This window comes from Hippocampus guttulatus, chromosome 19, assembly GCF_054856545.1.
Source record: "Hippocampus guttulatus isolate MCC_2025c chromosome 19, RoL_Hgut_1.0, whole genome shotgun sequence".
In the NCBI taxonomy this organism is placed as follows: Eukaryota; Metazoa; Chordata; class Actinopteri; order Syngnathiformes; family Syngnathidae; genus Hippocampus; species Hippocampus guttulatus.
In genome coordinates this window covers 585,449-606,536 of record NC_141279.1, presented here as the reverse complement: position 1 = coordinate 606,536, position 21,088 = coordinate 585,449, and the positions used below count along the sequence as shown (strand labels likewise).

General features: G+C 52.3%; 2 protein-coding genes across 7 annotated transcripts; both read left to right on the top strand.

The window, feature by feature from the left end:
• The first annotated feature begins 216 nt into the window (after positions 1 to 216).
• Positions 217 to 11,100, top strand: aclyb (ATP citrate lyase b). Of its 6 annotated transcripts, none has more exons than XM_086099292.1 (30): positions 217 to 381; positions 2,112 to 2,294; positions 2,611 to 2,733; positions 3,233 to 3,295; positions 3,494 to 3,684; positions 3,798 to 3,877; positions 3,991 to 4,121; positions 4,395 to 4,513; positions 4,602 to 4,738; positions 4,832 to 4,893; positions 4,994 to 5,111; positions 5,247 to 5,401; positions 5,485 to 5,578; positions 5,758 to 5,814; positions 6,148 to 6,177; positions 6,939 to 7,080; positions 7,153 to 7,321; positions 7,403 to 7,507; positions 7,578 to 7,774; positions 7,860 to 7,941; positions 8,059 to 8,169; positions 8,341 to 8,468; positions 8,532 to 8,625; positions 8,696 to 8,850; positions 8,996 to 9,146; positions 9,219 to 9,362; positions 9,474 to 9,587; positions 9,729 to 9,811; positions 9,946 to 10,022; positions 10,103 to 11,100. In XM_086099292.1, the coding sequence occupies exons 2-30, from the start codon at positions 2,136 to 2,138 to the stop codon at positions 10,195 to 10,197; spliced, it is 3,366 nt and encodes a 1,121-aa protein (XP_085955418.1). In that variant the 5' UTR covers positions 217 to 381; positions 2,112 to 2,135; the 3' UTR covers positions 10,198 to 11,100. The 6 variants fall into 6 exon arrangements, 5 of the variants coding, with proteins under 5 accessions (XP_085955418.1, XP_085955421.1, XP_085955420.1 ...); XM_086099293.1 differs by lacking the exon at positions 217 to 381 and adding an exon at positions 1,832 to 1,961; XM_086099295.1 differs by lacking the exon at positions 5,758 to 5,814.
• Positions 11,101 to 11,684: 584 nt separating this feature from the next.
• On the top strand, positions 11,685 to 20,678 carry LOC147189370 (integrin beta-3-like). The gene is made up of 15 exons (XM_086099297.1): positions 11,685 to 11,898; positions 12,290 to 12,375; positions 12,485 to 12,689; positions 12,875 to 13,127; positions 13,224 to 13,386; positions 13,694 to 13,855; positions 13,940 to 14,035; positions 14,764 to 14,853; positions 15,008 to 15,142; positions 15,949 to 16,381; positions 17,901 to 18,123; positions 18,228 to 18,328; positions 18,445 to 18,564; positions 19,414 to 19,580; positions 20,365 to 20,678. Exons 1-15 carry the CDS (start codon positions 11,844 to 11,846, stop codon positions 20,431 to 20,433), a joined length of 2,358 nt encoding a protein of 785 aa, XP_085955423.1. The 5' UTR covers positions 11,685 to 11,843; the 3' UTR covers positions 20,434 to 20,678.
• The last annotated feature ends 410 nt before the right edge of the window (positions 20,679 to 21,088 follow it).

Below are 21,088 nucleotides of genomic sequence, written 5' to 3'. Positions count from 1 at the left end.
TCAACAGTGAGACGTGCTAAATCCGAGATCTACGTGCCCGCCTCATTGTGTATAATTTAGAACGGACGTGACATGAATTCAGTTTATCATCGAAAGTGCCAAAAGTCCACTTCAAAATGTCCATTACGAGGTTGCCTTTTCAGCATGTCCCGTGAGAGACAGTGTGGGCGCGGTCGGCAAACCGCACGTGACCACAATCGAGCCAATCGGGAGGTCGCATGTCGTCGAACTCAACTCGCCAGATTATGGTGAGACAACGGGCGAGTTTGGCGGCTGCTGGCTGGTTGTCAACGAGCACAAGTCGCCTTTCTCGAGCCGTGTCGTCTCCCCAACGGGTGGCTTCGTTTTAGCTCGGGAAAAGCAGCTGACTTGGTCGTCGAGGTAAGTGCGCGCACACCGAAGCTATTGGCGACGCGCTTCGTGGTAGTCGGTTGACGTTAGCTTGTTAGCTTTTGAGACAGCTCGAGGTTAGCGGGCGGGCGTTCGCGTGACGTCAGGGATGCACCTTATGATTCATGTCATCCTACTATAAGCCACAAAAAGATTGCGTTCAAAGCCCCTTTCGTTTGGATTTTCCCTTTGTTCAGCATTGAGTGCAAGTCCCGAAAAGATCCTAACTTGAGGCGAATTATGGACCCGGCATATACGTCCGCTCTCGGGGTTCTCAAACTTAGGTACAGGAGCTAGAATAGTTCCCGCAGTCACTTAAAATTGCTCCGTGCTGACAGTTTTACAGTGTTCCTTCTCACTCGTTTATAGTTTGTTCAGGTATCTCAATCATGTTGGTGCATCTGTATAAATTAGAATGGAAAAATGGGGTGGGAGGCATAGGAAGGAACAGGTTTCATTAGGCCAATTCCTATCTCATGTCTATTCAAAAATACTCAAATGATAAAGTCAAATCGTGCAAATGATTTGCATTTCACTCTGTGCGTCTTTGTAATCAGGTGAAACGACTCGAACTGAGGGTGTTGGGAACCAAGCATTGACAGGAAAAACAAAAATGGGTGAATAATGGACGTCCTCCTCTAAAGATTGCATCTATTAATAATTAGCTCACACGGCGCTGTTGTATGTTCAGGCCATGTTAATGCCCGAACCTCCCTCCTTTTGCTCCCTTTTCATCCCGTCGCCTTCATCCACAGCGTCATGCATTTTACGCCTGCATAACTCCACAAACAGTGGGCTCAACTGGCCAAGTTCTGGAGCATCTGCCTTTAAGTCCACTCAAATCCATGAGTTGACAAACAGTGCAACCTCAAAGTCAGCCAGAAAAATAAAGCAACGTGGCGTCAATAAGACAGTTGCAGTTTAACTTTGCCTGGAATGTTTTTTAACATTTAGTGTAAATTTAAAATCAAGTCACCTTTTCGCTCTTTGAAGACGCTCGAAGCACACGCCAAGGCCAGAGAACAGAAAAGAAATAACTTGGAGGCGTCTTCTAACTAACTCGTGGTAAAACGTCTGCACGAAATGGACATTTTGATGGGAGTTGATGTCGTGCAGTCAAACAGGTTCCTGTGTTGGCCAAAGATCAATTTCCACTTTTACTTTAGTTCATCACCGGTGCAAAGAACCCTTCCAACAATGTTGAGTGAATCTTTTACATGCGTCCTGAGGTTCGTTCAGTCGCAAAAAATGTTTCTCTGTCGTCAAATATGTGGATCGGGCTTAGCGGGCTGCGTTTATCTGTTTGTTTGTCGTCCTTGCGAAAGTTGGTCCGAGGCCAGTCGAGACAGTTGCGCAGACGAGTTTCACCGGCCTTCAGCTTCTTGCGCTTCCTCCCAGACAAGAGCTCAAACACTTGAAGAAGTTGGGCAGAGGCTGAGCAGGTCTGACTGCATTCAGGCAGAATCGCTGAAAACTGGATTGTCAGGCCACTCTTTATAGTAGTTGTAGTAGTAGTAATAGAAGTGATGATCATTATTTCGGCGTACTTGCTGTGATCTTTTTGTTTGGCGGTGAGTCGGGAGATTTTTTTTCTAATGTCGTAAGTGCCTTGGAAATCGGGAGTCTGGCGAAGAACGCGATCGCGGCAATATTGTTTGGAAATTGGGAGGGAGTACCGGGGGGGCTTGACGATGTGAATGACAATTTGGCATCTCTCAAAGGCTCCTCTGCGATCCACCGCCGCCATGTCGGCGAAGGCCATCTCGGAACAGACCGCCAAGGAGCTCTTATTCAAGTCCATCTGCCCCTCGGCGGCTGTGCAGAACCGCTTCCGCTACGCCGGCGTTACCGCCGAGACCGACTGGGCTCGCCTGACACAGGAGCACCCTTGGCTGCTCACAGAGGTAAGGAAAGTCCGCGCAAAAAGTTGGCAACAAATTGCAGGATGAACCTGGAACGCGGGTGGACCTATCCTACCCCATCTTGCCAGATTTTTCAAATCCCGTCAAATACTGCGGTCTGTGACAATATCAATATTCTTTCGTCAGGAGAAAAAAAAAAACGTTTGTTCCTAGCCTTTTCTGTTTTGGAGTACTCAGCCGTACAAAATGGGTTGGTTTACCCCAAAACGGCAGTTTCTAATTCCCCCCCAAAAAAATCCATTTTGGAATATTGCTGCGGAGACCTTTTCATTGTTTGCCCTCGTCTGTCTGGCCACAGAGATTGGTGGTGAAGCCGGACCAGCTGATCAAGCGGCGCGGGAAGCTGGGACTGGTGGGCATCAATTTGGACCTGGCAGGCGTTCGCGAGTGGCTCCAAAGTCACCTGATGAGAGAAACCACCGTGAGTCGACCGCAGCCTTCCTCGATTCCCGTCCCGAGTTTTTCCATCCGCGCTCTCTTGTACCAAAGCTCATCCGAAGGGATTTGGGAGAATCCGACGAAAGTACCGATTCTGAAGTCGTATTGGATGATGTTCATCCGGAGCAAACCCTCGGTTTGCGTTGCTGCGATAACTTTTGACCTTTGGGTTTGCTGGGTTCGGGAATAAAATGTCATTTCTCAGTTCAATTCTCTCCGGTCAAACAAACCGCATTCATCGTGCAGCCCCAGGCACGAGTGTGCATACACCGGGTCACCTGTTATGTAATATGAGTAGAGGAGGCTGGTCTATTCCGGTCCTCTATACATGCAAACGTGCTCTGCCGCATGAAAGCAGCGCGGGACAAAGCGTGTCTGCCCTTGACGCGTCGACATGCGCGGGCGCGCGGCGGGATTTGGTCACGCAAGCGAGGTGAAAGCGACGCAACGGTTTGTTGATATGAAGTCTTTGTTTTCAATAGGTGGGCAAGGCAAAGGGCGTGCTGAAGAAATTCCTCATCGAGCCTTTTGTTCCGCACAAACAGGTCATTAAATCACACCCTTTATTTTTTCTCCTCTTTCGGAAATATTGCTCAGTCAAGCTGTTACCATCATGAAAAGTGAAAGGTGTACAACTGCGCCCTTTCTCACTTTCTCAAATTTGAGCCGAGCGATCTCTTTTGGGCCGGAGGGTCACACGCAAGCATCGGGAAAAGCCTCTGTGTCCTCGTCGTTTGCCGCAGGAGGAGGAGTTTTACGTGTGCGTGTACGCCACGCGCGAGGGCGACCACGTGCTCTTCCACCACCGGGGCGGCGTGGAGGTGGGCGACGTGGACGCCGAAGCGCAGCGACTGATGGTGGCCGTCGACGAGGAGCTCCGCCGCGAACGAGTGACCAAGCAGCTGCTCACGCACGTTCCTCGCGAGAAGAAAGAGTGCGTACTGAGCTGCGCTTTGACAAGCGGCATTTGAAGCGCCGTCATTGGCTGAGTTTGCTTGCCTCTCAGCTGATGTATTTTTTTTCATCAGATTGATGTTGTCCTTGTAGAATCCTGGCCAGCTTTATCCTGGGGCTCTTCAAAGTCTACGAGGATCTGTATTTCACCTACCTGGAGATCAACCCTTTAGGTAATTGTCTCCCGATGGCCTGCCCGTGACTTTTCACGAATGCAAAAAAAAAAAAAAAAGTTGCTCGCTCACGTCATAATCATGTGAGTGAATTGGATCGCGTTTTGCACCAGTCGTCACCCAAGATGGCGTCTGCGTCCTGGACATGGCGGCCAAGATCGACGCCACGGCCGATTACATCTGCAAGGCCAAGTGGGGCGACGTTGACTTCCCGCCACCTTTCGGCAGGGAAGCTTATCCGGAGGTGAGAAGGTGGAAAGTGACCTTTTCTTTTAAAAATCATTTTAGCTATCGTGGGGTTGACTTGCACAGTTACCGTGAGCTTCTCTGTGTGACGCTAAATGGGAAGTGTCCGGTTTGCCTTAAAACAATGTCAATTTACTTGGCAAAATAAAGCGGCGCCGTCACGATAGAAGCAAAAAACAACTGAGCTACGGCGCGTCAGGAGCCGGAATATGAAGGAAAGTTTGATCGTGGTACGAAGAAAGTTTGTTCTTGTGTGGTGCGTCTCTTCCAGGAGGCCTACATCGCTGATCTGGATGCCAAGAGCGGTGCCAGTCTGAAGCTGACGTTACTGAACCCTCGTGGCAGGATCTGGACGATGGTGGCAGGGGGCGGAGCCTCTGTGGTTTATAGGTAGACTTTGAAAGAATGTCTCCTTTACTTGCGGCCCGAGGAGAATGAATCGGGCGCCGCGGTCGACATCTGTGTCCTGCCCGTCCAGCGACACCATCTGCGACCTGGGCGGCGTGGACGAGCTGGCAAACTACGGCGAGTACTCCGGCGCGCCCAGCGAGCAGCAGACGTACGACTACGCCAAAACCATCCTCTCGCTCATGACCCGCGAGAAGCACCCTCAAGGTGCGTTCCTCGTCTGGAGCCGGCGAGCGAGCGACTCGGTGCCGCTCGCTTGACGCCGCTTGACGCCGCCTTCATCTTGCGTTGCTCCCGCAGGAAAGGTGCTGATCATCGGAGGAAGCATCGCCAACTTCACCAATGTAGCGGCCACCTTCAAGGTGAACCGGGTCCACGGGACACCGGGCCCGACGGGAGGAACGCGCCGCGGATTGCGACTTTCGCCTTTCTGAGCTTTTGCTTTGCTGCATCTTCACTCAGGGCATCGTCAGGGCCATCGGGGACTACCGGGGTCCTCTCAAGGAAAACGAGGTTACCATCTTTGTTCGACGGGGTGGGCCCAACTATCAGGAGGGTCTCAGGGTCATGGGGGAAGTGGGTGAGTTTTTATTGATTTGATTTGGATGCTTTACAATTATAAATGTAAAAAAAAAACGGATGCACCCGAGTCACCTTTGTGTAAATCCTAACAAGTGGAAAAGCCATTCGCTCATTGTCTTATTTCTCTCTCCAGGGAAGACCACGGGTATTCCCATCCACGTGTTTGGCACAGAGACGCACATGACAGCCATAGTGGGCATGGCACTGGGACACAAACCCATCCCCAATCAGCCACCGATGGACGCTCATACCGCTAACTTCCTGCTAAATTCAAGCAACGACACGAAGGTAATTTCAGCACGCTAAGAGGGAGCTCGGGGGTCAATTTGTGTCGTTAAGTTGTGTCACGTGTCTTTGCTGTGGCGCGCCAGACGCCGGCCGGCACGAGGACAGCCTCCTTCTCGGAAGACAGGCCGCGCGATGACGTCACACCGAGCAAAAAGTCCAAAGCGGGTCTCTCGGCAGGTATTAAAAGTGCCTGCGTCTCGTCTGGCTCTCGTGTCTGCTTTCCTTCCTCGATGTCTCTCTTCCACTTTTCCTTCCTTCCTTTTTTTTTTTTTTGTGTGTGCGTGTGCACGCTGCACAAACTGTCCACTCACTCACCCTGGCCCCTTTTTTTTTTTTCCGTGCTTGTTTCTCTTAAGACCCTCTTCATTCATTACTGTGGCCTCTGAAGAATGTGGTCACAGGTGGTTGGAAAGGTAAGTTTTGGGTGCGCCCCCGCCCGCGCCGAGCTGCGCCGTTTCTGCACACGCGCTCCACTTGACACGGCAGAGGCGCGATTGCATCATCGCGGTGCCTCTCGCGCTGCTTGGTTGTCTGTGGCGCCGTTCGAGCTGCGCTTTTTGGAAGGGAAATCTGAAAGGTTGCACTCAGCCCAGCCACGCTGAGCTTTGCATGCTCTCACATCTGCCGCGTCCCGTTGCTGTCAAATGTGGAGAAAATAGTTTTCAAGTTGCACTCATTGTTTTTTTTGTTTGTTTGTTTGTTTTTGTGGCCGTTCATTTTTGATGTCGGGTCCCGTGGGCTCGTAGAAGTGCAGGCCTCATCGGGCTGCGGCGGAGGTATGAAAGGGGGTGACAATCCTGTTCATGTTCATTCCACCTTTTCCGTGTCTGCCTTGTCTTTTTTTTTTTCTTGTCCTCGGCCTTCTCCTTTTAGTGTGGCTTATGACGACGGCGTGTTACTTTGTATTACTAACATGGTGGACTCGTGTTCCTCCGAAGCAGCGGTGGGCTATCTATAGACCGAATCCACCATTGTTACCTCGCATTTATGGAAACCATCGAAATTATTTGAAAATGCAATATATGCTTCAGCGGGAGCAGTCCAGCATCAATATTTGTTAGCTCAACTAAAACGGAACAAATCTGAAGCAAATAGATGCTACGCAATAGTGATGATGATTATTCCATTTCTTCATGCGCATTTTTGACATAAGTCCAGGCAGCTATTTATTTATTTATTTTTTAATATCGCGCATCTCACACGCAAGTTAACTCGGTGCGCGTCACATTTAAAAGAAAAATAAAACAAAAGATGAGTCGCCAAGGAGTGGTTCTTTGCCTTTGTGCAGTGTAAAAATCCAAAGTGCATCGTGTTGCACGGAAGGCAAAATGTGGCTCCTGTGATGAATTATCCCCCCCCCCCCACCCCCACCCCTCCCTTCCGATGTCGCCAAACTGTCTGCAGAGTGACGTTCCTCCGTGCTGTGTTGTGGCTTCTAAGCAGACCCCCCTTCCCTTTCAAGCTTCCTTCTATGACTGAGTACGGAGAGGGAAAAAAAACCCCAAAGCAAATCTCTGTACCGCGTGTGCTTTTTCAGCCAAAGCGACCACACTCTTCAGCAAGCGCACCAAGGCCGTGGTGTGGGGCATGCAGACGCGAGCCGTGCAAGGGATGCTGGACTTTGACTACGTGTGCTCCCGCGACGAGCCCTCGGTGACCGCCATGGTTTACCCCTTCACGTGCGTTCCTCACCGCGCAAAGGCTAACTTGTCGCTGCCGGCTGTCTGACTGGATGTCGATGGATTGGACAGTGGCGATCACAAGCAGAAGTTCTACTGGGGACACAAGGAGATCCTGGTGCCGGTCTACAAGAGCGTGGCCGACGCCATGAAGAAGCACCCCGAAGTGGACGTGCTCATCAGCTTCGCGTCGCTGCGCTCGGCCTTCGACAGCACGGCGGAGGCCATGCGGCACCCGCAGGTATAGCGAGCGGGCTTCGTCGGACGGGCCGGTCCGACGAGCGCCGCGCCTCAGCGCCTTTCCCCCGCGTGCCGCCGTCAGATTCACACCATCGCCATCATCGCAGAGGGCATCCCCGAAGCGCTGACCAGGAGGCTGATCAAGATGGCCGACGAGAAAGGCGTCACCATCATCGGGCCGGCGACGGTAATCGACTCGGGTCGGGGCGTCTTTTCCGAAGTCGGCGAGCAATGAATTCTTCTCGTCTCTCCTCCAGGTTGGCGGTATTAAGCCGGGCTGTTTCAAGATCGGCAACACCGGCGGCATGCTGGACAACATCCTGGCCTCCAAGCTCTATCGGCCCGGCAGCGTGGCGTACGTGTCGCGTTCCGGGGGCATGTCCAACGAGCTCAACAACATCATCTCGCGCGCGACGGACGGCGTCTACGAAGGCGTGGCCATCGGAGGAGACAGGTCCGCTCGCTCTCCTCCCGCGCGCCCCGCCCCCAGAGAGCTGCGCTTCCTTCACACGGTGTCCGTCCGTCCCCCTTCTGTTTAGATACCCCGGCTCCACGTTTATGGACCACGTTCTTCGCTACCAGGACACTCCAGGCATTAAAATGATTGTGGTGTTGGGAGAGGTGGGAGGAAACGCGGCATTTTCTCCAGATGCGTTTGCGCGATTGCAACCATCTGAATTGGTGGAGTCGGATGACCGTGTCGGGGTAATGCTTGAACTATTTCCTGCCTTCATTTAGATTGGTGGCACGGAGGAGTACAAGATCTGTCGGGGCATCGAGGAGGGCCGGATCACCAAACCGCTGGTGTGCTGGTGTATCGGAACCTGCGCCACCCTGTTTGCATCGGAGGTACAGTAAGTTGGCTGCCTCGGTCAATCGCCGCACTGGCTTTCAACACGACAGGGCGGCAAAACCGAGTCTTGAGTCATTTATTCCTCGTCTCCTTGTCAAATCGCCTTCTTATTCTTGATTCTTGTTTTTAAGCCCACCCGGTCTTTGGTCTTTCCACGTGCTCATTAGGTCCAGTTTGGCCATGCCGGGGCATGCGCCAATCAGGCGTCCGAAACGGCGGTGGCCAAAAACCAGGCCCTGAGGGACGCCGGAGCATATGTACCCAAAAGCTTTGACGAGCTGGGCGATGTCATCAGGTGAGAACACCCTCTCCAGATCTCCCAAGTGTGGATCTCTCTCTGACTGTTCCTGAAAAACAGGACCGTGTTTGATGAACTGGTGGCCAGTGGCACAATTGTTCCTGCCCAAGAGGTTCCGCCCCCGACGGTACCGATGGATTACTCGTGGGCCAGGGTAAGAACGCCGTCGGATGGCGTAACCTAGTTTGAGATCTGCAGCGCCTTACCGCGGTCCTTTTGTCCAGGAATTGGGCCTGATCCGTAAACCCGCCTCCTTCATGACCAGCATCTGTGACGAGCGAGGCCAGGAGCTCATCTACGCCGGCATGCCCATCACCGAAGTCTTCAAAGAGGAGATGGGCTTAGGGGGGGTGCTGGGACTTCTTTGGTTCCAGCGCAGGTTGGCTGATGTTTTACAGACCTTTAAAAAAACGTGTGCGGGTAGCCCCCAAGGACCACATGCGTAGCTCGTGCGCCTATACTAAAAACGGCTTTACCCGTGATTGCACGTTGTGATTTCCAAGGAATGTTTTCTTGGCTTCCAGGTTGCCCCGCTACGCCTGCCACTTCATCGAAATGTGCCTGATGGTGACGGCCGACCACGGGCCCGCCGTCTCCGGCGCTCACAACACCATCGTGTGCGCGCGAGCCGGCAAGGACCTGATCTCCAGCCTCACGTCCGGCCTGCTCACCATTGTCGGTACCCGCCACGCGTCTCCCCTCCGTCGGTCGAGCCCGCCGTTTGAAGCCGGTGCTCGTGCGTTCCAGGGGGACCGTTTTGGAGGCGCCCTGGACGCCGCCGCCAAGCAGTTCAGCAAAGCCTTTGACAGCGGCACGCTGCCGATGGAGTTTGTCAACAAGATGAAGAAAGACGGCAAGCTCATCATGGGCATTGGACACCGTGTCAAATCGGTAAGTGCGGTGGCTTTATTTGAGCAAAAAAAAAAAATTCAATTCAAGATGAGATCCCAACTTAGTGGAAACGGAGCATAGCGAAGCATTCGAGTCGGCCTGTCGTCCCAGATCAACAATCCGGACATGCGGGTGGAGATTCTGAAGGACTTTGTGAAGCAGCATTTCCCTTCCACTCAGCTGCTGGACTACGCTTTAGATGTGGAGAAGATCACCACCTCGAAGGTACGACCGGCTGCCGCCAAGTCGGGCCAAACCATTGAAGCGGATCCTCAACGACGTTTGTCTTGTAGTTGGCTGTTATTTGAAAATCGCAAAGGCTGCATTTTGCATTTTTGCTTTTATTGTTGTCCCCCCCAATCCTAGAAACCCAATCTCATCCTTAACGTCGACGGTTTTATCGGCGTGGCCTTCGTGGACCTGCTCAGGACGTGCGGCGGCTTCACGCGGTAAGAGCAGATAAGCAAAGCGTAAAGCGCGACTGGAATGGCGCCACCCGGTGCTGCGGAGGAGTTGCCACATCCACGCCAAACGGGAGCTTTGTGAGCACACCGGCGAGTATTGTTTGTCCTGTGACTTGCAGCGGCGAGGCTGACGAATTTGTGGAGATCGGCGCGCTCAATGGCATCTTTGTCCTCGGCCGGAGTATGGGCTTCATTGGTGAGTCGTCGCTGTACGGGTCCTCGTTTTTGGGTGGGGAGACTTGACGGGCTCGCCTTTGGCTTTTGTCATCCTTCCAGGCCACTACCTGGACCAGAAGAGGCTCAAGCAGGGCTTGTACAGACACCCCTGGGACGACATCTCCTACGTGCTCCCCGAACACATGTCCATGTGACACACGTGCGCGTTTCACTCACCCCGCGTTTACTCTCTCGCTCACTCGCTGCCTTGGGAAAAGTTGGCGGACGAAGAAGTACGGTACATCCTGATTGACGGTTCAGAGTCGAAGCATTCGGTCTCGTTTTGACTGGATGAAAAGGGGAAGTATACTCTTAGACTAGCAGTTGTGGCCAGAGCACAAAGAAACGGGATTTGGATCGCTTCTGTATTTGGAGCGCACGGTACCGGGTGAAGTTTAGTTTCTATTTATCATGACGCCTTATTTATTCAAATGGTGGTTTAGGCCTTGGTCCGGACGCTCCGTCTACGCCTTTTCTACCTTCCTTTCAGGTTTACTTCAGCGATTCTCAAAGTGTTTGTCGGGGCTCACTCTGGTGCTCCTTGAAAGAATCACGGGCCAGGTACAGTTCAGTCGTTTCAGTTTTTGGTACGATTTTCCGAGATTTAGGCGCAGCGTTAACATTCACGCTGACTTGCAAGAATATTCTTCTTTTGAACTACGACGTAGGGCCTTGTTACAGTGTTGGCCGTTCATAAATTGGAAATACTTAAGACTTGGAAAACCACCGGTCTAGTTCATACACTCGCTTCAAAACGCCTTCCGAGTTCCAACCTCCCTCCGGTTTGTCAAAATCATGAGCCAAGTGAAGACAAAGTAGACTACCGGTCCTGTAATCTTGCAAAAAAAAGAAGGAAGAAAAACCATGAATTGCAGCATAGGAGAATGATTCCCAAACTTTTAACTTTAAAATGTTGCCATAACCCTGAGGTGCTTAGGCAGCTCGCATAGCGTGATCCTTGTGTTGCTTTTATTTTACTGTGAAACCCCTGTTTTTTGTTTGTTTTGTAACATGCTATCGTAGTGGTTTAATAAAGACCTTATTGGTTTACTTTCCAATTGGGCTCATGTGTTAATCATACAGTACTGGATTCAATTTAACCTGAATGTATTTTTTTTATCAATGTGATATTCTTGAGTACCTTTTATTTTATTCGTTGGCATGTATTTTACATCTTGCATTCGGAAACGGGTACGGTATATCGGACGGTATATATATTTTTCTCTACACGGACCCTCACTAAACTTGATGAGGAAACCTCTTAACGGTCATAGAATTCGAAATATTCCAATGAACGGTATGACAATTGCAGCGGTTGAAGTGGGTGTGTGCACGGATGTCCACATTTTCGTGCCGATTGTTTGCAGCTTTGTGGCATGACGGACAAGCTTTCACTGTCGGTCTTCTGGTCTTCTTCAGTGCGATACGAGTAAATAACCGCGAGAGGGAGCCTGGCCATCACCAACTGAGCGCATTGTCTGAGTTGAAGGGAGGCTTTCTTGTTTTTGGAAGACGTCCATCTCTCCTGTCACCGAGGTTCTCGTTGCACCTCCGCTTAACATCCGCTAGAGGGCAGTGTGCACTTGAGGAGTAAAGGGACTCAATCGGGAGGTTTCAAGCCCACCCCCACCTCCCCTGTTCTTGATGGTGGGACTTGGGGGAGGCTTCGAAACATTTGGTCTCGAGTGTGGACGTTTTTCTTGCATTAGTTTTTTTTTTTCTTTGCCGGGGTCGGGGGGGGGGCTCATTAGTCTTTGCACTCGGCTGGGTCTCCCCGGAGTGCACGCACGAAGGCAGAAGCATGGACGCGATTTGGATGTGCCTTTGGATCATTTTGGGGTTGTCTGGAACGAATGGTAGGAGGCGATTTTGTCAGCTTTTGACTTGACTCGAAATGCAGTGAAGAGGCACGCGTTACGATTGTGAATTCCTATTCGATTTGCCTGTCAACATGGTGTTTTGGTGTGTTTCTTGATGCAACGGTGACCCTCTTGTCATGCGTTTTACACGAAACTACGTCTGTATGTCGAAAGTCTATCGCAAACATTGTGCTGACATCACACTTCATGTAACCTTATCCGTAGGAATCTTCCGAACGGGGTTTTGTATCATTACATCTCGTTGAAATACTTGCATCAACAAATGTGTAACGCTTGTCCAATTATTGGAGGATATGAGTTTTCCTTTTTATAACAAGTTGTCACGATATTATACTTGGGAGTTTCTAATGACGTTTTGCCGCTGCAGGTTCAAATGTGTGCACCTCCAGGGGTGCGAGCACATGTAAGCAGTGTCTGGCTGTGCACCCCAGCTGCGCGTGGTGCGTCCAAGAGGTGGGTGGCTCGAAGTTCCCTTTCCCCAATGGAACCGGTGTTGTCAAATATGAAGACAAAATTCTAGACTCGGAACGATGATGCCGCCGCCGCCTCCTCTTCCTGTCAGGAATTCGGTCGCGGCGAGGCCAGCTGGTCCCGCTGCGACCTAAAAGCCAACCTGGTGGCGGCGGGCTGCGCCGCTTCGGCGGTGGAGTCCCCGCACAGCAGGCTGCAGGTGATCGAGGACCGGCCGCTCAGCAGGAAGGCGGCGGGGGCCACGCAGGAGGTGACCCAGATCAAGCCCCAGAGCCTCCACATCACCCTCAGGCCCGGTGAGCCGGCAGAGATGCTCGAGGGAAACCACTCCCGAGCGGTCGGCGCATTTAGCGTGTGGCTCGTTTGCTTCATGGGTTGCTATGTCGTCGACTCTTTTGGGTCGCTCCCTCCGGGATCGGTTTGGAGGGGTCGCAATGGAAATGGCAACCAGGCTCTTCCCGTATGTACGTCTCTCTCTTAGACGACGCCAAGCGCTTCACGGTCAAGGTGCGGCAGGTGGAGGACTACCCCGTGGACCTGTACTACCTCATGGACCTCTCCTACTCCATGAACGACGACCTGTACCGCCTGAGGACGCTGGGCAAGGGCCTGGCCGAGGCCATGAACCGCACCACCGGCAACCTGCGCATGGGCTTTGGCGCCTTTGTGGACAAGCCCATCTCCCCTTACATGTACACCTCCCCCAAGGAGGCCATCAGGAACCCTTGCTACAGGTACGTCGGCGGTGACTGAGCGCAGGCGAGCCGAGCGGGAAATCCGGCCGAACGCCTCCGCTTCCGTCGTAACCCAGTTGCGCTTTTGACGGACAGCGTCAACGCCACCTGCCGGCCCCAGTTTGGCTACAAGCACGTTCTGTCGCTGACGGATAAAGTCGGCCGCTTCACCGAAGAAGTGAGGAAGCAGATGGTGTCCAGGAACCGGGACGCCCCCGAGGGAGGCTTCGACGCCATCCTCCAGGCGGCCGTCTGCAAGGTACCCGCATTTCTCCTCCCCCACCTAGCCGAGGGCAAATTCAAAGCTCCGAAGTGAGCGGGACATCTCGTCACGTCGATCCCACTCCCTTCGCGGAGGTTTGGGGGATGGAGGATGAGAATGTTTTATTTTTTTCAAGGACAGAGGTGGGCTTTCGTCCGTGCCTTTCATCGTCCCTAACCGGGTTAAGGACGCAAAATAACAAGGCCAGAGTGTAGCCAGAGACTGGATTTCATCACAACATTTTTTTCAACAAATGGTCAAGTGCCCATTTTGACTCGTACGCTGCGATTGGCCGTTCAACCAGGAGCAGATCGGCTGGCGTCCCGGCGCTTCCCACCTCCTCATCTTCACCTCGGACGCCAAGACGCACGTGGCGCTGGACGGGCGCCTCGCCGGCATCGTGCGGCCCAACGACGGCCGCTGCCACCTCAACTCGGCCAACCTGTACGGCATGTCTACCACCATGGTTAGCGCGCGGTGTGTGTTTGTCGCTCGCGCTTGGCGGGAGTGTGTTTGCGTGTAGGCAAGTCACCGTGCTTCCTTTCAACAGGATTACCCATCTCTCGCTCTCATCACGGAGAAGATGTCCGAGAACAACATCAACCTCATCTTTGCGGTCACCAACCCCGTGGTTTCCTTGTACCAGGTCAGCCAACACTTGGATTGTTGTCGGAAAGCGCCGGACACATTTAGCCATTTTACGGCGAAACGATGGACGGAAAAGCCATCGAGTCACGGCCGTTGTCTGGTGAGATCGCAACCGGAGGCTGTCGCGCGTCTCTCCGCATCAAATAACGTCCTCGCAATTCGATTTGGTCTGTCATTTTGCCTCTTCGGTGTCAACGCCGTTTTTTTTTTTTTTGGTCATTTGCAACACGCACGCGGCGCAGATGCGGGAGCAAAGTTGAAAGCGTTGTGGAAAGTTTCTGCAAACTGGAGAGCGGCAGTCCTGGGCAAAAAAAAAATCAAATCAAATCAAATCGCTGCTCTGACCGGTCGGTTCTGACTTAATCCCAAACATGCGGCGCCTTCCTCGAGGCTTCCAAACCTCACTGGCTTTTCAACGACATTTTTGAACGCGCAGTCCGGAGGAATGGAAATTCTCAAATTGATCACCCGCGCGCAGTGTTCTGACTCGGCGAGTTGCAATTTGAGACAAAAGCGAACGAATGGCGCAAGACGGGATCAAAGGGAACGGTACAAATGCAACTTGCTAAAAAAAAAAAGTGAGTTCAAATACCGTACAGTGGTGTAGGCGCGGTGCGCTCCAAACTCTACCCGATGACATAGTTGATGGTTTTTGTTTTGCGGCATTTGTTGCGTGGACTCGATCGCATGAGCAATCTGCCGGCCCTTGCGTTTGTATGTTTGTAGAACTACAGCGAGCTGATTCCGGGCACCACGGTGGGAACGCTGTCCAACGACTCCGGCAATGTCATTCAGCTCATTTTGAAGGCCTACGCCGTAAGTGTTACCACACCTTTGTGGCTCGGGGGGGGGGGGGGGGGGGGGCGCACGGCGCCGATCCTTGACCCGAATTCCGTCACGGGGCATCGGTGGGGATTCAGGGAGGGAGGTGTGTGTGTGAAAAGATTTGTTCCATCTTGTGTCGCTGCAGAAAATCCGCTCCAAGGTGGAACTGGAAGTTCTGGGCGTCCCGGAGGAGCTGTCCCTCTCCTTCAACGCCACGTGCTTGAATGGAGAAGTCATCCCGGGCCTCAAGTCCTGCTCCGGACTCAAGATAGGAGACACGGTGAGCGAGTCCGAGGCGGCGCTAAAAGTGACTTTGGGCAACGTAGTCATCCACAATCTGTTAGCATGATATCAAATGTCCACGTGGTGAGAAGCTAAGCAATGAGCGATTGTCTCCTGAATACGATTAGATCTTGAAGAGTTCCCCCCCCCCCCCTTGTTTGCAACCTTCCTTGTATCTATTTGCGGTCTGTCTTTTGTTTCTTCCTCTTTTTGTCTTGGCTGCTTCTTCCTCCCACCCCAGGTGACAATTTTGGGCCTGCCCTTGTGGATTGTCTCAGGGTTTCATTTTCTCCTTATATGGTCGACCCCCCCCCCCCCCCCCGCGCCGTCTTTGCCTGCTTCGGGGCCCGTGCCAAAGTTGGATGTCATGCCGAATAAATATTGAGGCGCGTGCGTCTGGAGGCATTCCTGCGTGTGACGTCGTTGACGACGTAGCCCATCGGTCTTGAAGTTACATCGACCCTTTTCATTCCATCCAAACAAAAAGGAATGACGAAACATCTGCGGGGTTTTAATTGAGGAAAAGCGATACCGTCGACATGCTGTGCCGCCCACCCGCTCAATGAAAACCAGTACACCCCCTGGATTCTTGGCTTTTGTCTTTCCTTTCAAGATACCGGGCCCTGCCGTGCTTTGCCTTGTGGCATCTGAAGGCAATCCCAAACCCCTTTTCGAGGGCCTGTCAATTTATTTTTATTTTTTTTTACCGAAGCACAAATCCCGTTGAAAATGACGACCGGCGCAGCGTCGTTGAAATGAAACCAACTCGGGGGTCGAGTGACCCCCGTTGCGCTCTCGCCGCAGGTGTCTTTCAGCGTGGAGGCGCGAGCGCGAGCCTGCCCCGAACAGAAGAAAAAAAAGACCTTCGTCATCAAGCCCGTCGGCTTCAAGGACGCGCTGTCCGTCGCCGTCACCATCGAATGCGACTGCAAGTGCCAGAGCAAGGCTCGGCCGAACAGCCCCAAGTGTCACCACGGCAACGGCACCTTTCGGTGCGGCATCTGCGACTGCCACCCGGGGCGGCTGGGCCCGCGCTGCGAGTGCGCCGAGGGCGACTACGGGCCGGACGAGCGCGACCGCTGCGCCGCGTCCGGCGGCTCGGACGTGTGCGGCGGCCGCGGGGACTGCGTGTGCGGCCAGTGCGTGTGCCACGCCAGCGACTTCGGCAAAGTGTGGGGGAAGCTGTGCGAGTGCGACGACTTCAACTGCCTTCGCTACAAGGGAGAACTCTGCTCCGGTATGTGCATTTTTATCCGTTTGCCGTTGCGCTTGTCCTCGACGGGGTCGCGGCTGACTTTGGCCGAGAGGAATAGACAAACGAGCATTCGCGCCAATGGATGATTTAGCCGAAAGATGACGACCAGTGTGTTTAAAAAAAAATAATAATATTTGATCAAAATCCGCTCCCGGAATTTGGAATTCCCAGCAACGGTTAACGCCGAATGACGACGGCGTGCACGCACGCGCGCACTCGTGCGTCTCTTGGCAGCCGTCCTTACGGCATGCGAACTTGCCGCGCAGCTCATCTGGTAAGAATTACAACCCAAAACAGTTCTCTCTTCTCAGCCCCGGGACACGGGCTCCAGTCCCAAGAACCACCAGCCGCACTCACTGCGAGGCCTCCGAGCATTCGCCCGCACTGCACGATGAGTTTTGGAACGCCAGGGTTCCCTTTTCAAGGCGGCGCGAACAGAAAAGTGGCGTGAAAAAAAAAAACCACACCGTGACGTCATGCCTCATGGATGAGTCAGTAAACGGGGGATTTTGGCCTGTTCCGAGATGCCGTCGGTCATTTTCCCCGCTCCCAACAACATTCTCACGTGAGAAATTGGCCAGAAGGTGGAACATGGACTAAAAGTATTCAAGTTTCAAGTATTCAGTATTCGTTTTTCAGGGAACAGCTGCTCGTTAGGCAGTTGGTCGGCGAATCGGCAGCGTCGCTGTATTTTGGTCTTTGAATGCCAAATGAAGACGGGTCCCACTTCTCAGGGCGGTTTTGCGCTCACATGCGAGGCGTTAGTGTCGCCGTGGTCTTTGCGATTTGCATCTCGACACCTCAATGGTATGTTTAGCCTGGCTCCCCAGACGCTCTGTATCCCCCCCCCCCCCCCCCAAAAGTGGACAGATCAACACCGAAATACCTTGGTGCTTACTCATGGTGCGACGCTAAAAATAAAGCCGTGTTTGGGCCGAAAAAGGGGCGGCAGATTTGGTGGAAATGTTGCTGTCTGAAGAAGAGGAAGCGTCTTTCCAGTGGTTGGCTCTTTGGTGCAGCGGCGACTCGTCCAGATCGTTCGTTGCTTGTTGGGGTTATGGCGACCGTGGCCGCAATGCTCGCTGCACTGTCACTCTATTGCGGAGACAGATGGCCAAAATAAAAGCGGCACGGAGCCACAGATGTTTTTCTTGAGGGCTGGAATGTGAAACGACAAAACCAAATGAGAATACATCAAAAAAAAAGTGGTAACCTTTGGTTTTGGCCCTTTGAGCAGGATTGTCTCTGCCCATGAAAGGAACATGGACGGATCGTATTGTCACCATTTTCAACAGTTCCAACCGACACATTCTCATAGAAAGGCAAAGAGCTCAAAATTCACTTGGCTGTTTAATTTCAGGCTTTGTTTTTGGTTTGTTTGTTTTGTTGACGGTAACGCAAGCCTACTTTGATTGTAATTCTCGATCCTGTCGCTAGAGGGAGCCCTTTGGGAGCCGCCGATGTCTGACGGCATTGTCAATTCTTCCTCTCCTCCTCGCAGGGCACGGCGTTTGCAACTGCGGCTTCTGCCAGTGCGCCCCCGACTGGCGGGGGGAGAGCTGCAACTGTTCCACGCGCACCGATACCTGCATGTCGCACCTGGGCTTGCTGTGCGGCGGGCGCGGCCAGTGCGTGTGCGGCGCCTGCGAGTGCACCCAGCCCGGCGCCTACGGGGCCACCTGTGACAAGTGTCCCACCTGCCCCGACGCCTGCACCATGAAAAAGTACACGGCAACGTTCGCTCCATTCACACTTTGGGATCCGACCTGGCTGATTTACTCATTGGGGGGAGGGGGTGCGCGTGCGCGCGCGTCTGTTGTCGTGACAGGGAATGCGTGGAGTGTAAACATTTCAAGAGAGGCAAGCTGTCAGAGGACAACACCTGCGCTCGCATCTGCAAGGACGAGATTGTGCTCGTGGAGGAATTAGGTGAGGACCCCTCGCCGGGTGCGGGCTTCGGGACCAAGGCGGAAGTCCACGTGGATCAGAAAACGACGAGCATTTAAAAAAGGCCTTAACGAGCGGCATTTTGACGTTGCGGCCAGCGCTTCACGATACAAACGCCGTCAACTGCACCTACAAGGACGAGGACGACTGCGTGCAGCGTTTCCAGTACTACGAGGACGCCGGCGGCAAGTCCATCTTGTTTGTGGTCAAGGAGCCAGGTAATTCACCGAATGCCGTTGATTCATCGTCAAATAATCGGTTCATTCATGAGAACGAAGTTCATTCGAAATCAAACAATTGACAAAGACGAGCATGAATGAAGACAATGAAGACTTTTTGTGTTCAATGACTTTCGTTCACAACCAAAGTGGCACGTGAGCGTTGTTGCGAGACACGTAGCGTCGGACAAATATCGACAACCCAGGTTAGCGCCTCTTCAAAAAATATTTTAAAAGCATCGAAACAAACAACAACTTCAAAAAAAATGGCGGGGGGGTGTATAGCGATCAGATGTATGGACTCCTATTTCTTCATTCATCTCCTAAATGAAGAGTCGAATGAGAAACACATTTTCAAACATGTATTAGAATGAATATCGTTCAATCCCAACGAAGTGTCCTCGAACTTTGGCCACTCTCCATTTTGTCTTCTTTCAAGTCATCCTGCTAGTTGGGTGGTGAGGTGATGGAGCGGCAAAGGGGCTCGTTTAATGGGCCCCAATGGCCCGCAGAGAAATCTCTCGCCTCTAATGAATGTACGCGTCTGATTTAGACTCGGCATTTGGAGCAGGGAAAGGCGCTTACGTTTACCTCCAACGCGCTTGCGCCCCGCCGAGCTCGTAAAACATCCCGCTCCGGCTCCTCTGAGACGCGCTGACTCCGCATTAAGAGGGCGAGCTCAGCGCCATGAAGGCACACGAGTGAGAAACTGACTTCAAACAACAAAGCGTATGAGGGCAAAGTCCGTGTTGTGATTTGACTCGATGTTAACCGTTTTGTAATGCCATCTTCGTTTCATCTACAATTGGCCCGGCCCATCTTTCCTTTATCTCCCACCACCCGCGTCAGATTGTCCCGAGGGACCGGACGTTTTGGTGGCGCTGCTGTCGGTGGCGGGGGCCGTCTTGTTCCTGGGCTTGGCGGCGCTGCTCATCTGGAAGCTGCTGATCACCATTCACGACAGGCGGGAGTTTGCCAAATTTGAGGAAGAGCGGGCGAGGGCCAAGTGGGACACGGTGGGTGTTTTGTTGTTTGACTGCAGACAGGCTTAAAAGGAGGCATATGATGCAACCCCTCCCCCCACACCACCCTTTATCAATGCAATATTTTCTGACTTCCCCATTCAAAATCTGTGAGCTCGCTGACAGGGTGGACATTTGTGGGTCATGACAGCCTTCAATGAGCTCACGGTGAACCTTCACGTAGTAACAGGTGAAAAGGAGAAAAATGTCGGCATGTGGGGGGGGGGCACACGCACACGCTGTAGCTTGGTGTCTTTTTATTATTTGGGTGCCCTGCTGTTAGCCGCCGCAGCGCTACAAAAGGCAGCCAGCGGAAGGCTTGGCTATAAATGAGCTCACGTTAAGTGGCTTTTCCTGCTGTGTGGCTCCAACCAAACGGCAACAATTCATCTCGAGGCGCTCCCTTGGTAAGTTGCCACACATTCGCCAGTTAAAGCCCCCCCCCCGACCCCCCACCACCACCACCACCCCGACAGGCTGTGCATTTGATACTTGGGCCTTCAGCGCGGACTCGCCCAAGTTAATACGCCACTGTCATCCCGCAGTTCTCGAAACTACTCGTATCATACAGAAGCCCAATATAACAGCACACATACATGCGTAGATCTTAGAAACATTCTTTAAAAAGGGATTTCCATTGCATATCCAGCCAGAAATACCCTGACATGGCATCACAGAGGCTGAAATCTGATTTCACAAGACCCAAAAAGTCTTGAACAAAGGCTGCAAGGAGAATTAACTGTGAATTTGTTTCTGTGTGTGTGTGTTTCACTTACAGGGACACAATCCTCTTTACAAAGGGGCCACGTCCACCTTCACAAACATCACATACAGAGGAAAAGACTGACGCTGGCTTGGAAACATTTCAAGGTTGAAATGGACTCCCACTGTGGGAAGGCACAAAATCATGTGCAGGTCTCTACTGTCACAAAGCAACAAATAAGAATGATTGTTATGTTGTAAATACGTCAAAACCACTTGTGTGGCACTTGATCACAAAACGACCCTCTGGCTTTTAGAAAGGTTGTTTTTGGTGAGTGTTTGTCAATGAGTTACATATTGAAAGTTCATTAAAAAAAGTACTACAAATAATGCATGCGCCTTTGTTCGTTTCACTTTGACAGTGGCTTAGTGACTGGCTTCTTGAAGGTCTTCCATGAGATGGAAGAGGGTACATATTTGACCGGTGTAGCCATCTTTTTGACATATCTGGTGCTGTGCAGTAAGGTTTTTATCATCTTAAATGTGTGCCTACAGCCTCGTTAGCCTGATAGCATAATTGCCTCAGTCATTTTTCAAAAACACAGTCCCGTTGCCTCGATTTAACGTTTACAGATTACTTTGGCATGGACACAGGAAAAAAAAAGTTTTTCTTTTGGGGGTGGGGGGTAAAATTGTGACGGTAAACTAAAAATTCCCGAGGCAATTGTGCTATTGTGCTGTCACGTTAATTTACACGGAACACAAATCTTAACACTCGACTGCCACCTGCTAGCCATAAA

Coding starts and splice junctions, on each gene's coding strand:
- aclyb (XM_086099292.1), top strand. CDS start 2,136: ATGTCGGCGAAGGCCATCTCGGAACAGACCGCCAAGGAGCTCTTATTC. Junction 5,579..5,757: donor CAAAGCGGGTCTCTCGGCAG/GTATTAAAAGTG, acceptor GTTTCTCTTAAG/ACCCTCTTCATTCATTACTG. Junction 6,178..6,938: donor CTCATCGGGCTGCGGCGGAG/GTATGAAAGGGG, acceptor GTGCTTTTTCAG/CCAAAGCGACCACACTCTTC.
- LOC147189370 (XM_086099297.1), top strand. CDS start 11,844: ATGGACGCGATTTGGATGTGCCTTTGGATCATTTTGGGGTTGTCTGGA. Junction 12,690..12,874: donor CCACATCACCCTCAGGCCCG/GTGAGCCGGCAG, acceptor TCTCTCTCTTAG/ACGACGCCAAGCGCTTCACG. Junction 18,329..18,444: donor TGTGCTCGTGGAGGAATTAG/GTGAGGACCCCT, acceptor CGTTGCGGCCAG/CGCTTCACGATACAAACGCC.